Source organism: Phocoena sinus, chromosome 9, assembly GCF_008692025.1.
Source record: "Phocoena sinus isolate mPhoSin1 chromosome 9, mPhoSin1.pri, whole genome shotgun sequence".
NCBI classification, from domain to species: domain Eukaryota; kingdom Metazoa; phylum Chordata; class Mammalia; order Artiodactyla; family Phocoenidae; genus Phocoena; species Phocoena sinus.
The window spans coordinates 56,265,825-56,281,984 of NC_045771.1; the positions used below are offsets into that span (position 1 = coordinate 56,265,825).

General features: G+C 35.0%; 1 protein-coding gene across 1 annotated transcript; it reads right to left on the minus strand.

Annotated features, from left to right (window-relative positions):
* Positions 1-1,814: 1,814 nt before the first annotated feature.
* On the minus strand, positions 1,815-15,921 carry LRRD1 (leucine rich repeats and death domain containing 1). Its single transcript, XM_032643915.1, has 5 exons — positions 13,975-15,921; positions 12,617-12,815; positions 4,849-5,010; positions 2,652-2,769; positions 1,815-2,001 (listed from the first exon to the last, which is right to left on the minus strand). Exons 1-5 carry the CDS (start codon positions 15,919-15,921, stop codon positions 1,815-1,817), a joined length of 2,613 nt encoding a protein of 870 aa, XP_032499806.1.
* Between the last annotated feature and the right edge of the window lie 239 nt (positions 15,922-16,160).

A 16,160-nucleotide genomic window follows, 5' to 3' on the forward strand; every position in this document is an offset into this window, starting at 1 on the left:
ATTATACACTTTAAAAGGATGACTGTTAAAAATAAAAGATGACTGTTATGGCATGTGAATATATCTTAAAAACCCACCCCAAGATATCAGTAATTAAATGGAAATAGATACTCAAATCAAAAAGCTAAAATTGTCAGACCGATTAAAAAACAAAATGTAACTAAACAAAAAATGTTTTATGGGAAATCTTTCAGGATCTAGACATCAGTTTCCAAGATATTGATATAATATCAAGTTCATCAAAAATAGGAGAGGAGGAAGTCCAATTGCAAAGTGGCAGATTCTGTCATGTACCAACATGAATACACAGTTAACTACAGTATTTAATATGGCTGCTATATTAGAGATTTAAATTTCACCTGTCATAGCTTTAATATATTTGGTCTTTGAGTCATGTTTTGCTCTAGTTATGCTTAATTATTTCAAATTGCTTTTATTCTTTCATTACTAGTGTTATGAATATTATTGTATAATATATGTATAGCATAATTATTAAAGAAATAAGTTCTCATAACCATTATTTTCTAGATATTTTTGTAATTACATTGCAAATCTTATTTTTGTTCCAAGATTTGATTCTCAGGAAGAGGGGAGAGGATATGATCTGGGCTAAGTCTTAGGGAAGATGCATGGAAATTAGCCAGGAGAGGTAGGTATTCAGAGAAAAGGAGAACATGTTCCATGCAGAAAGAAGAATAAAGGCAAACGAGAGAATGAGAGTTCATAGCATATTTGAGGAGTTTCGAAAAGCTTGGCTTGACTGGAGAATAACGGGGAAAGAATGGAGTGATCTAGGCTATAAAAGAAATAATTTTAAATTTTGATCAGGAGGTTGATATGGTTAGATCTGTGTTTTTAAAAGATAAACCTGGCAGTAAAATATAGTATGGTTTGGGTGAGTCTATAGGATAGGACATCTGTTTAAAAGGCTGTTGTAGCAATATGGCAAGAGACAATAAGAGCTGGGCACAATGAAAGTGCTTTCATTGTTCTGACGTTATCCAGCTTTCTCTCTCTCTCTCTTCAGACCAAAGTTTCCCCTAGAAAATTTTCTGGTCCTTATATCTGTATCTCTGAACGAAGGGTAGAGAACCTGGTTTATATCACTTAGTTATTCTAGGTCTTAATTTTCTTATTTGTAAAATGATAGTTTCCAAGATCCTTCCCATTTCAATGTTCTATGGAAGTACCTTGCCGCCAGCTGAGAACATTAACCATCACACCAGCCACGTGTGAAACTAATGATACTTCTGGATTCTTCACTTTTCGCTCACTTAAACTAGTGTATTGGGTTTCCAAGTGATTTAAGAATATTCTAGACATAGTGCAGTTTTTGTTAACTTTATAAGATAACTTTCTACTTAAAAGATACAGAAACTTTGTGATGTGAGACCAAATTAAACAAAGGACTTAATCTTGCAGGTTGGATTTAAGCACCATATTATTTTATTGTCTTTGTTGTTGTTTTGGAAGTGCAACATGAAATATTGGTTGACAAGTATAATGCTTATGTCTCCAATCCTTCTCTATTTTTAAACATTTTCCAGTAGGGATAAGAGTGCCTAAGGATTTATATTAGCTTAAGAACAGCTTCTTTATATCTGTATCTCTGAAGTAAGGGTAGAGAGGCAACAGAATAAATACATAAAATGGTGTCTGCAATATTTTATTATGATGACACTAGAGTGGTAGCCATAAATTGTCATCATCTCTTAGGAATACATGAAAAGAAACATGACGTGCAATTCTCTTGTATCCAGTTTCAATTATATAAGTGCATCATAAGTTCTCAGTTCTTATTCTGGATACACTGTTCAGAATTTAATTGCACATGTAAAAAGTTTTAAAGCTGTTATTTTGTCCATAATTTCATATGCTCCTATCATAGTTAGTGCCCGAGTTAGTTGGTCTCTTAGAGCAGCAGTGGTTACTGACAAGTTGTTATTTTCCGTTTTCCACTTATCAAGTGTTCGGTGGACTCTCTCACTTAATGAAACAGTGCTGAAATTTTTGAAATAATAATAATTTTAATTATCAATTAAGAACACTGTTTTAAACTACATCAGTATTATATATCTAGGTTTTCAACCTAGTTTACCAGAGTGAAGGGAGGATTAAATTAATTGGTGAAGATAGTCTATATAAAAATTTAGCACAGAGTTTGGCACATACATAGTAAGTGAATGTTAGTCCCATGCCATCCCTTGTTTCCTTGAAGAAAATCAACAATTCAATTAACATTTGATTCTAAGAGAGATTTACTCAAGACCTCAAAATAATTGTGGACTGTTTACTATAAACCAGTACATTACTGCTACAATGCTACATGCATTATAACTTGATCTCATGACAGCTCTCTTAGATAAGTCTATCCATTTTACCAGTAAAGAAACTGAGGCACAGGTAAGTTAGGGGACTTATCCAGGATCACAAAACTATTTGGGATTTAAAGCCAAGCAGTCTATCCTCAGAGTTCTTGCTTAAAACTACTATACCCATATGGATCTCAAATATATAATAAACTAAAATCAGTCTTTTACAGCAAAGTAGAGTTCATGTTAATATGAATGTTTCAAAACCGTGTAATATCAATATGATATAAATCAGAACATGAGAATAAGCTTATACTACATGTTGTCATTCATACATACCTCATTGTAGACTTATCAGTTTCTGTGATTGCCAGGTTTAGTTTTTGACACAAAAATTGAAAATTTGTTTCAGTAATACTGTTGGCAACTATCTTGAAGATCTTCGCTAAGATTTTCTCTACATTTGAACATAAAAGAAAATTTAGGTCATCTGTTTTGAAAAACATACTCTATTCTGAGTTAATATTATAGCTAGGTTTTTTACTTCTGTGCTGCTATAAGATGTACATATCAAATAAGATTGAAAACTAAAGTGCAGCTCTAACACACAAACTGAAGTTTGAACCATTTATTCCATTTCTTCTAAAATCTGAATAACCCTAAACATAAATAATATAAAATGTCTGTTTAAAAGGATATTATAAGCAACTTCAAGGTGATCATCAAACCCTTTAATTCTTTCAGGATTTGAAATGAATTTAGCTCCTTCCTTCAATTCTGACTTTTTAATATGCTCCTTTGGGTACCATCCTGAGAAACCAAGTTCAAATCTACTATAAATATGGTATATATATATATGCTTATTTTATATTCACATCACTTATTTAATGAATGTTGGCTTAGATATAAGTAGAGTATTTTTAGTTTATAAAAAAGCTTCTAGGTAATTTGAACTAGATCCATTTTTTTTTAGATCCACTTTTTGTTAACCAAGGTAATTTGAGAATTTTCAAGAACCAGTCATCTGCCATCCCTCTGTAATCATCTCAAATCTGTTCTATGCTTTCTGTTTTTAAATTTTTATCCATACCATTAATCCCTCAGGCTAGATTTTATGCTAATGAGATAATTGAAAATCCAATCTCCTAAGTGAAATTTTAAGGAAGAGACCCCATGTTCTTTGTTAATTGCAGAATTAACATCTCTTATGATGACTTCCTTTCCAATTTCTCTGGGTGCCAAGCCTGCAGTATGAAGGCCCCTTGGGAATAAAGAAAGGAGATAAATGGCTTGGATTCTCTCGTTTTTGCTGACTTTCATCTGTTGTCATTGCCCGTTGAACTTTCCCCAAAGAGGCTAGAACCACATGAATCTTCCTTCCTCAGGAACTTGAGTAACAGAATTTTAACAAGGAAGTTCACTCATGTAATTTTACAGACCTTCTCTAAAGTACTGTTACCTAACAGGAATACTTTATAGATCCTTGGAAACCCCTAAAAGCTTTGTTTTATAAAAATAAAGTTACCATTAAATATCCCTTATTTTATGATAATTAGCAGAACCAACTTGCCTAGCAAGTTAGAGAAAACACCTACAGTGACTTTTTATTGCTTAGGTTCCTTCCATCCGTGAGGCCCACATCTTGCAAAAGCTTCTGAATGGTAGCCATACATATTGTGGCTTACAGAGAACTGTACATTTGTAGTGACCATCTCAATAGATTATAAGATTATGATGATATAAGCCTCCTGATTACATAGACATGGTCCAGATAGTTGTATATATTCTCTTTCCCCAAATCTGGATCATTAAATTGATTTAATACTTAAATACGGCATTAAATTGGAGGACCAAAATCTGAATTTACTCTGACGTTTGACAATGAGCGGCAAAGTTAGAGTCCCAGAAAAAAGGTTAGTTGTTGGGAACCCAAACCCAGGGAAAGAACTGGATAGTGAAACTTCCATCCCAAAGGCTTGGAGAAACCAGTCTCCATCTGGTCCGGTGAAAGGGCATTTAAAGAAAATGGACCCGCTCTCTGAAGTAATCAGGAACAACCAAAGGAGCTCTTAAAAACAGAAGGAATGAAGACTGCCCAAGGATTACAGACAGGTGATCATAATGAGCCAAGAACCGACTGGCATCAATGTAAAGGATCTATGAACTTCCTTCAAGGCAAAATACAGCTTTTAGAACAACTACATATGGTGATCAGAACTGATAAAAAAATCTGTATGTAGATTCTCTGAGTGTGGCCACAACCATGATGAAAAAATCTCTTGGAGTACATTGAGGCCAGTAGGTGGGAAGCAGCTCACCTGTGACTTAAATTTACCTGTTTTCAATGGTTCAAATTGTATAGACCCAGATTAAATAATCAAAATTACCAAAATAAACTCCTAGCCTTCAGAAAAGGGTAGACGATAAATATTTGAAAGTCTCTGCCAGATTGAAAGCCTCTGATTAAAGCAAACTATTTGTTAATTTATAGATGCCAGAAAATGACTTGTAAGCTAGCCAATCACTCATCACCTACCATCTCTCTCATCTGCCCTCTGTAGATAGCGTGCAATAGTATACAACTGTTTTCCTTTACAGATTTCCATTGGAGGTCTCAGCAAAGGGTTATCATCAAAATTTATCTCCTTCAGTGAAAAAAGCTTGTAGATACCGCTAGGCAGAGCTGTCAGATTATTTCCTAGTAGAAAAAAAAATTATAATTGAATTATATCCTTCTGTAAAAGAAAACAATAGAGACAAATAACAACTATGTAAAGGGCATCTACTGTGTCTCACTGACAAAGTATCAGAGGAGCCTCACAATGCTGGCAAAACATAAGTTCTTACTGTTGTCCACTTGCTAGGAATGAAAAGGAGAAAGTATAGAAACAGAGCAATGATTCCTTTTTCTCACAGAGAATGACAAAATGAGAAGGAGGCTTTCCTCTTATAATGCAGGAAATGACTTTACAGAGTAAGTGAGATGGTAATTTTTTTAATAAACTTTGTTTGCAATAATTTCAGATTTACAGAAAAGTTGCAGAAATTGTAGAGTTCCTGTATACTCTTCATCTAGTTTTAGTTTTCCCTGATGTTATCATCTCACATTATTGTATTACATTTTTAAATCGAAGAAACTTTAACATTTGCACATTACTATTAAATAAGCTTTGGACATTTTTGAATTTCATTATTTTTTCCATCAATGTCCTTTTTCTGTTCCGGTATCCATTCCAGGATAGCACACTGCATACAGTTATGTCTTCTGGTCTGTGACAGTTTCTCAGCCTGTTCTTGTTTTTCACGATCTTGATGGTTTTGAGTAGTACAAGTTAGGTATTTTGTAGACTATTCCTTAATATGAGTTTATCTGGTATATTTTTTCATGAATAGACTGGGGTTATGGGTTTTTGGAAAGAATACCACAGAGGTGAAGTGCTCTCATCACATCAGAGATACCTGACATCCACAAGACATCACTAGCATGTTAAACGTTATCCCTTGGCTAAAATAGTGTCTTCCAGGCTTCTCCAATGTAATGTTTTGATTTTCTCCTTTCCATACTCTATTCTTTAGAACTGAGTTACGAAGTCTGGTCCACCCTCAAGGAGTGAAGATTAAGCTCCAACTTCCCTAAACATAATTTTTTTCAAAACCACCTTAATCTATGGGACTTCCCTGGCAGTCCAGTGGTTAAGACTTCACCTTCCAATGCAGGGGGTGCAGGTTTGATCCCTGATCAGGGAGCTAAGATACCACATGACTCACGGCCAAAAAACCAAAACAGAAACAATATTATAACAAATTCAATAAAGACTTTTAAAATGGTCCACAGCAAAAAAAAAAAATCTTAAAAAAAATGTCTTTTGATCTTTAATAAAAAAAACCCACCTTAATCTAACATAAACCTGACATAAAAAGTAAAACTGTGATAACAGACAAAGTAAGAATTTGTAATCATTTTAAGAGGAACTGGCCTAAAGTTTGCCTTTGTGCTATTTATATATTTATGGTTATATTATTTTAGCCAAAATTAAAGGAACCTGGTTCCTTTTAGTGAAGAAAGGTATTTAGAAACCAAGATCTGGGTACTAGAGTTGCTCATTGCTTCTTGGAGTGTGTGCTACTTCTGACTTAAGTATATTCTGTCTTACTCCCTAATATCACTAGCTCTGGGGAAAACCAGTTGCCATGTCATAAAGAGGCTCATATGGCAAGGGACTAAAGCCTGCTGCCAGTAGCCACATAAATAAGCTTTGAAGCAAATCCACCAGCCCTAATCAAGCCTGGCTGCAGCACCAGCCAACAGGTTGGCTGCAGTCTCATACAAGACTCTGAAATAGAACAAGTCAGCTAAACACCTCCTGGGTTCCTGACCCTCAGAAACTGTGTGAAATAAATATTTTATTAATTTAAGAAGCGAAAGTTTGTGGAAACTTGTCACATACCAGTAGAAAACTGATACAACAGCTAATGGCTAAAAGTACTGAACTGAGATCTAAGGAGCTGCCATTTGCAGGGAAGGAGTTTGTATTTTTAGTCCAGCGACTTAAGTGCCTGATGAAGCAACAGTAGCAACAAAAACAAATATCAACATTGGAGAGAAATAGAATTGATTATAGAGTTCAGGATTCAAAACAGAGAAAAAAGAAAATGTGGCTCACTCCCAAGAGAAAAATAAAACTCAATTGCTGTAGTCAACATATAAGAATTTTAAAGCAGCTAATACAATGATGTTCAAGAATGTAAAGAAAGATATTCTTATAATGAATGAAAACAATAGGAAATCTTGGGGCTTCCCTGGTGGCGCAGTGGTTGAGAGTCCGCCTGCCAATGCAGGGGACACGGGTTCGTGCCCCGGGAAGATCCCACATGCCACGGAGTGGCTAGGCCCGTGAGCCATGGCCGCTGAGCCTGTGCGTCTGGAGCCTGTGCTCCGCAACGGGAGAGGCCACGACACTGAGAGGCCCACGTACCGGAAAAAAAAAAAAAAAGGAAATCTTGGAGGAGAAATATAAAAGAAAAAGGAAAAATGGAAATGCTAGAACTGAAAATTTCAGTATCTGAAATTAAAAATTAATTGGAGAGACAACAATAGGATAGAAATGATAGACAAGTCAGTAAACTTGAAGGCAGATCAATATGAGATGCTGAAAGCTCTGTGTACACCACACACACACACACACACACACACACACACACACACACACACAGGGAGAGAGAGAGAGCACTTTAGGGATTTGTAGGACAATATGTAAAGGAAATTGGAGTAGAGAGAAAATGAAGAAAAAAAAAATTTTGAAGGAATAACGGTTAAAAAAATTCCCCCAATGTAATAAAATACATGAATATATAGACCAGAAACAGCAAAATCCAAGCAGTATAAATAAACATGAAAAACACACCTAGAATGAATGCCACAGAAAATTCAGAGTAGGCCTCTCCAAAAATCAGCCCCTCCAATTGAAACAATCAAAAGCTGGAAAGGGCTGATAGAATCAGCTTTTTCAGAATTCTGGAACTTAATCCAGAATTTTACAGTTACTAGGATACTGCTCAGTGAAGAAAAAGGCAGGAGAATTTTGGTAAGAAAGCACTGTGGCTTTTTCAGTCGTCTCCATACCACCCTGCATTTCCCAGTATGGTAGCAACAGCTGTGGGGAGGGCAGCCTGCATTCCTGGTGCAGCTTGCTGGTGCCAGAAAGCCAACATGGACCTTGTTATTTTAATACTGAGGCTTTGCATTTTGATCTGTCTGCTGATTCCCCGAGGGATTGACACAGAGACTGACTTTTGTTTTGCTCCCCCGACTCAGGATGGAGCTGCCTTCCTGAGTGGCAAGTTGTTGTCACATGTAAAGACACACATGTCTGAGCCTACCTGGGGCAAGGAACAGCAGACAGGGAAAGCAGCAAACAGATCCAAAAGCCCAGGAAGGAGGAGGCTGAAGAGGAAGTTTCTTGGGGGAATAAGGGCTGAGAAGGGCCACGGTGTATCCTGGGAGAAATGGAGTACAGTAAGCATATCCAGGACTGAACAAATGCACAGAAGAGAACTGAGAGAATCCTAGGTTTGTGCCTGTGGTGGATTTTTGGGCTTCACACAATCAGGAGAAGAAGGCTAAGACAGAGTCATAGGTGGCCTGACTTAGCATTGAAGTGCCCCAGCATAGAGCTAAGCTGCAAAGACTGGGAAAGTAGTATTTTCTTTTATGGCTCTAGGTATTGAAGGACAGAAGAAGATATCCATGCAAATACTAACCAAAGAGTCGGGGTGGTTTTACTAATATCAGATAACATAGACTTTAAGTCAAAAACTGTTATAAAGGACAAAGGACAGTATATATTTTTAAAAGGATCATTACATTAAGAAGATATAACAGTTATAAGTATATACATGCCTAACAGCAAAACCCCAAAACATATTAGACAAATATTGACAGAATTGAAGGGAGCAACAAGTGGTTCTACAGTAATAGATGGAGACTATATAATACCTCACTTTCAATAATGGATAGAACATTTAGACAAAAGGTCAGTAAGGAAAGAGGGCACTTGAACAACACTATAAAGCAACTAAACCTAACAGACATACATAGAACAGTCCAACAGCAGAATACACATTTTTCTCAAGTGCACATAGAACATTCTCCATGATAGACCATATATTAAGCCACAAGACAAGTCTCAATAAATTAAAATTGACTGAAAAAAGTCATACAATATATCTTCTTTGACCACAATGGAATGAAACTATGAAAAATAATAGAAGGAAAACTGGAAAATTTACAGAGTTAAACAGCATACTTTTAAGCAACCAATGTGTCAAAGATGGAATCAAAAAGGAAATTATAAAATACAAAGAGATGAATGAAAATGAAAACGATAACCAAAAATTATGGATGCAACAGAAGCAATGCTTAGGATGAAATTTATAGCTGAAAAAGAAGAAGTGTCTTACATTAATAACTTTACACCTAAATGAACTAGAAAAAGATAAGCAAGTTAATCCAAAACTATCAGAAGGAGGAAACAAAGATTAGAGCAGATATAAATGAAATAGAGAATAGAAAAACAATAGAATCAACCAAACCAAAATCAACCAACCAAATAGAAAAAACCAAAAGTTGGTTCTTTGAAAAGATCAACAAAATTGACAAACCTTTAGCTCAATGGACTAAGAAAAAAGAAGCAAGACTCAATTTACTAAAATCAGAAATGAAAATGGGAACATTACTACTGATTCTACAGAAATAAAAGATTATAGAGTACTGGGAACATTATTATACCAGCAAATTGGATAATCTAGCTGATGTGAATGATGGAGTTAGAATTCTAAATAATGTCCTACTTCAAAGTCTGTGCTTTGAGGAAAGCAAGGAATTAATCTATAAATCCTGTTCACTGGTATAATATCTCACATTTATCAAAATATTTTCATAAGTTTTAACTTATATTTCCACGATTCTATGAACAAACAGAAGTTATAGCTTTCCTATCTTGCGGATGGAAAAACTGAGGTTCAAAGTGGTTATCTTCCTAAATCCACTAGCGTTAGTGACAGAGGGGACTAATTCTCAAGACTATATAAATGTCTTTTGTCTGAATAATGAAGATGCTACCAGCTTTCAAAGTCTCATTAAGTCCAAATCTATGACGTGGGTATTCCTGTTAGCTTCGTTTCATGAATGGAGGAAACAGATTATAACTTCAAATCTGGCAAGGAAAGCTGGAGACTGTGGGCATGCCAGTTGTGTAGCGATTATCTCTTAGATCCAAACCCATCTCTGTGGGCTCCTTGACTGTTTTTCCTTGAGTGTCACACCAGCAACACTCTTTTACCCCACCAGCAGCAGTTCCTGCCCATAACAGCTGAATGCAGTTTGCAGTTTTCCCAACACTAGCAGAACTAGCTCCTTTCTCTCTCTCTCTCTCTCTCTCTCTCTCTCTCTCTCTCTCTCTCTCTCTCTCTCACACACACACCCCTACACAAACACACACTCACCACCCCCAAGCTCAGAGGAGCAAGCACCAGGCAAGCAGTACTTCATCCTCAGACTTCCGAGTTTCACCACTGCGTGACCCCTCCTCCAAACTTCTAAGTTTTAATAATTCCAAATTCTTCATTTTATTCCCTTAGCCATAAGATGGTTATTGCTTCCTGCCATTGCTACTTTTGTGATAACCTTAGGATTCTCTCTTTACCCTTTTAGTTAAACAGTTAAGAAGATTTTACTTAGTAATTAACTAAGGTGTGGTTTCTGGATCCTGACTGATACACTTTTCTAATTCTGATAGGGACTAACAGAGAACTGGCTAAGCTTGCAGAAAAGTCTGTGATCTTCCTATTTTGTCTTGATTCTTGTACTAGAAAACCTCGAGAGAACTGTGCTTTCTATTGGTAGTTGTGTTCTCCAGTGGGCCAGAAGACTCTGGTCAGCCTTTTTTTTTTTCATGCACAAATAGTAGCTGAGTGAAGCGTGTCCTACACTTGGACAAAATAGATAACCTCCCTAAAAAACAGTGAAACTTTGCCAAAATACAAAAGTGGGACCAAAAACTTAAATTGCAGGGCTGAGTTATTGTACCTTATTGCAAGTGATCGTAAACTGATGTATACCTACATATCCAGCTTACTAGGGGTTCTGGGGATTCAGGAAACAAATGCCAGTTGCATTATATCTAAGTATTGATATATCTACTGTAGGTTTTACTGTACTACTGATACTAGTGCACCCAAAAGATGAGTTTGTTTTTAATCTAGAAATCCTCTAAATTTAAGAAGATGCAGGGCTCTGGTTATAAGTGCTACTTTCAACTGAAAGATATAATTTTAGAAACCCAGCTGTTTATGAGATTAGCTGGTACAACCACTATGGGCATAAATTTCCTCACATCTGGTAAAGTTGAAGATGTACATAACCTCTGATCCAGTGATTCTACTTATAGCTATATGCACTTTGAAAAACTCAAGCAGATGTATACTAGGAACATGCACAGGGATATTTATAGTAGCAAACAAGTTGGAAACAACCTAATTGTCTATCAACAGGATAATGGATTAATTGTTGTTTAACCATGTAATTGAATATTATACATATTATGCAACATTTAAAATGAATGAAATAGGTCTATGTATACATTGACATGGATTAACTTTAGAAATATGACAAGTGAAAAAGCAAGTTACAGAATTGTAAATTACATACCATATAGTATGATAAGATATAATAAAATTTAAAACTCTAAATAATGTTACTTTGTTATGATATATATATGTATAAAAACATGGATAGAAAAAAGATATACGTCAATTTCAGTACATTGGTTACTTCTAGTTTGGGGATAAGTACAAAAGAAGTTTCACTTCTATTTTTAAAAGATATACATTGGGCTTCCCTGGTGGTGCAGTGGTTGAGAGTCCGCCTGCCGATGCAGGGGACACGGGTTCGTGCCCCGGTCCGGGAAGATTCTACAGGCCAAGGAGCGGCTGGTCCCGTGAGCTGTGGCCGCTGAGCCTGCGCGTCCGGAGCCTGTGCTCCGCAACGGGAGAGGCCACAACAGTAAGAGGCCGCGTACCACAAAAAAAAAAAAGATATACATCAATTTCAGTGCACTGGTTACTTCTAGTTTGGGGAGAAGTACAAAAAAAGTTTCAATTCTATTTTATTTCTTAATCAAAAATATCTCAAGTAAATAACACAAAATGTTAGCATTCCTTATACCTGAGAGTAAGTACATAGGTGTTTATTATTTTTCTGTAAGTTTGAAATATTTCATAATAAAAATTATTAAGAAAAATACTAGTCTAGCTTTGGGAATTCTGATATTTTTAGAGTGAGTGATTTACTTTTTGTTGTTGTTGTTATTGAAGTGATGTACTTTGTAAAAGAGTGTAAGGTATTAGAGTATTGTAGGGTGTAGGAGTGGGATCAGGGAGCCAGCAGAGAAGGAAAATAGAGAAAATGCTGACCTAAGGTTGTGTAGGTAGGTGTGTGAAGAGAGAGAGATGAGGTCAGGTTCACAAAGGGAAGAAATAATGAATGACGGGGTATAGGCAGAGAAAACAGAAAAGAAATGAAAATGTGTGCAGGTTCCCCAGCTGGATTATAACCTCCTTTAGGGAAGGAACTGGACCTTATGGTTTGCTATCATTTTCTGTACCTGCACTAGCCATTTCCTTCCTATTGGCACTTAATACATGATGTTGACTGTTTGCCATTCTGTCTTGTCAGCAAAATTTGCAACCTAGAAACCAAAACTCAACTTAATTTATTATGCTTATTGGTTATGCTTGACACTCACCACTCAAGTTTAGTTGCTGGAGAGCATTTAAAGATAGAAAAGATGGTGGCAGATATCTTATTTGATTGTTGTATGCATTTAAACTAACCAAACCTCTCAGCTCCCCTATATTTCTTGGCATCTCTCTGATTGCATTATTTGAGATATCAAGTCCTTTAAGTTGAGTCATATTAGACAGCTCTTCCGGAAGTCTTGTTAACTGTAACAAAGGTTAAACAATTATATTTTTAATAAATATTTCTATGACTAAAACTTTTAATAAAATAAAATGGAAGGAGAGATTTTTGTCCTAAAAAAGATATATTTTCATTATGTCACAAAGTCTTTGTGATTCCCTTGCTTAAAAAAACCCACAACAAATTGTGTAGCATGCAGGTATTTCCCCAGTCTGACCAGTGCTACCAATTCAATCCTGTGGCTTGCTAACCACTTTCCTCACTCTCCCAACACTCAGTGTTCGTTGCCACCTTATCCCTTTCTTCCATCCCTAAAGCTTACCCTGCTTTGATTTCGTCTCCGCCCTGAAGTCTTTCTAAACTGTTCTCTTCCATATTTGATCTCTTTACTCCTACTCTCATTAACATTACTTTTTATTAGTCCCTTGTGTGTTCTTGGATTTTTAAATGACATGATATATGTTTTATCCTTTTTGTATACATGCTCCCAGTCATGATGCATTTTGAGTAAGTGCTCAGTAAATTTCTTTATAATGGACACACACAGTTTGGCAATATAGCCTCAAATGAAAATTCCTAGTATGAAAAGTATTGCAAAGTAACAGGAATTAAGATACTCTGCTAAGGCAAAGAAAAAATATGCATCGTCACAAAAACTAAGGCCATCACAAGTGGCGTTTGAAATAAAGGCAGTTCTATAAGTGAACAAAAGAGTTTTGAATATATGGGCCCCTCAGAAATAATCAAACAACAAGGTGAATACTGGGTATTGTGCTCAGTGTTCTTCTATATATAAAAGAAGCATAACAGACAATCCCTAACTTCAAGGAGATTAAAATTTAGTTCTAAATTATATTACATCCATAACTTTAAAACTCCTTTCACAGTTAAACTGAAATAAAAATAAGTCTATAAATTGTCAGCTTTAATTACTTGGGATTTCATTTTAATGAAATATTTTCCTATAAAACTCTTGTGTTGAAAAGTTTATTTGTAAGCGGCATTTGCGGTTTAAAAAAAAAAAAAGCCTATCCTTTACAAAATAAAGTATTCCAGCTAAATTAAACACACACACACACACACACACACACACACACACACACACACACACACACTACAGCTTAGATTCTGATCCCCTTCAGTCATGCCTTCCCCACAAAGTCCTAAATATCCATCTCTTACCTTTCTCCCATTTATCTGGCTTATATTCAGCACTTCCAGTGATTGAAGTTGGCAAAGTTCAATAGGAAAATATATAAATTGATTGCTTGAGATGTTTAATTTCAGGATTCCTTTTAAGTTACAGATCTCTGAAGGAATAGTCTGTATTTGATTTTCTGAAAGATCAAGTACTTGCAAATTTTCTAAAGTACACACTTCTATGGGGAAAGTTTCCAACTTATTACAGCATAAAATAAGAACACGGAGCGATACCATATTGGAAATAGATGGTTGAATTTTCCTTATTTTGTTTTTACCAAGATCAAGGTATTCAAGATTAATAAGAGAACATAAGTGCTCAGAAAATATTAGGAGTTTGTTTTCATTAAATTCTAAATGAAGCAGTTGTTTACTGAAAGATATATCTACAGGTATTTCTGAAATATAATTTCCATTAAAACCCAAATAATAAAGAGAATCTAAAGCACACAAACCTAGTGGAAAATACATTATTCTATTATAACTCAATTCAACTTTAGTTATTTTTCTACAGTTTTTTATTTCAATAGGAAAGTCTGCAATTAAATTTCCTGAAAATTCTAGGCTGAACATATTATTAAGATGTGAAATATATTCAGGTATTTTCACGATATTATTTCTGTTTATATGGAGTTTTCTTAAATTTTTAAGCTTATGTATGTTCTTAGGAAGTTCTGTTAACTTATTATCACTAAGACTAAGGCATTCCAACATTACGCAGTGGGAAATTTTCTCTGGTATGTCTTTCAATAAATTTTTATCAAGTATTAGAATCCTAAGTTCCCTAAAATTCTCAATTTTGTGTGAAATAACTTCCAATTTATTGTCTGTCAGTTGGAGTTCTTTCATTTTGAGCAACTGAAAAATTTCCACGGCCAAAAATGTAAGTTTATTGTGATCAAGTAAAAGTATTTCTAAATTTTTAAGTTCCCTAATTTCTTTTGGCAAACTGTTTATCAGGTTTCCAGAAAGGTTTAGTAAAATTAACTTTGGAAGGAAGCACAGAGCTTTAGGAAATACTGTTAACTGATTATATTCCAGATTGAGAGCCCTCAAGTTTTTCAAACTAGACAGAGTATCTGGTATATGTCTTAACTTATTTTTAGCCAAATTTAAAATTTCCAAGTTTCCAAGACTTTCCAAGCCAGAAGGAAAATCCTCAATGCAATTGTTATTTAAAAACAGTTGCCTGATAGTCCCAAGCTGTGATATTTCTTTAGGGATATGTGATATTTGGTTGTGACTGACATTTAATAGCTTTAAATTATGAAGTAACTGAATTTCACATGGAAGTGATGATAACCCATTTTCTTGCATGGTTAGAATTTCAAGTCCTAGCAGATCACTGGAGTCTGCCCCTTTAAAACTTTTGATTTCATTCTCATCTAAATAGAGATATTTTACATACTTGATTTTTAAAATGTCCTTAGGGAATTCTTGTAAACCCTTGGCTTTGAGGTTAACTGTAAACTTATCTGATCCTAAGCCAAGTCCTTTCTGATTTTCTTCAGAGAGTTGTGGACTAATTTTTTCTAATGTTTCATGAGTTAGGGAGTCAACAAAAGCCTGATATTCAGCACTCATCTTAGTTACTGATAGTGATGAACTTTGTGAAATTTCACTTTTTGACTGCAAACTGTCGTATGTAGCAATTGTTTCAGAAAATTGAAGAGTTTTCCTTTGTTCTTCATTTCTCTTAGACTTACTTCCAGAGGAGGATGTTGATGTATCATCACATATACCTAATGTATTTTTTCTAGGACGCACTTTACAAATTTGGTTGGAAGTGGTCCCATCAGAAGCTTCCTTTAGAGAGTTTGATGTTTCTTTAATAACTCCAGATTTCTCCACTAACCGTGATCTAGATTCTTTCCTAAATTGACTAGTGAGATCCTCTAGCTCTTCTGAAGTACTCTTCTTTTCAGACATCTTCTTTGCTGATATGTTTTATACCAATACAAGATTGCAATTCAATTATAATTTTCATGTTTAATTTTTTCCTTTGAACCTACAAAACAAATGATGTGAAGAGATATAATAAAGATGTTAAAATTACAAATGAATTTTAATACAACTTTATTCCATAATAAGTAATTTAATAATTATTAAAATACATTTATAACTAATTAACTTATATATAATTTCTGGCTAAAGATAGTTTATTGATT

Bases quoted from the DNA above. Each gene is read 5' to 3' on its own strand.
- LRRD1 (XM_032643915.1), bottom strand. From the start codon at position 15,921: ATGTCTGAAAAGAAGAGTACTTCAGAAGAGCTAGAGGATCTCACTAGT. The intron at 2,770-4,848 runs GTAGGTGATGAG...GTTCAAATGTAG, and splicing joins GAGGGCAGATGAGAGAGATG to AGAAAATCTTAGCGAAGATC. The intron at 2,002-2,651 runs GTATGTATGAAT...CAAAAATTTCAG, and splicing joins ACTGATAAGTCTACAATGAG to CACTGTTTCATTAAGTGAGA.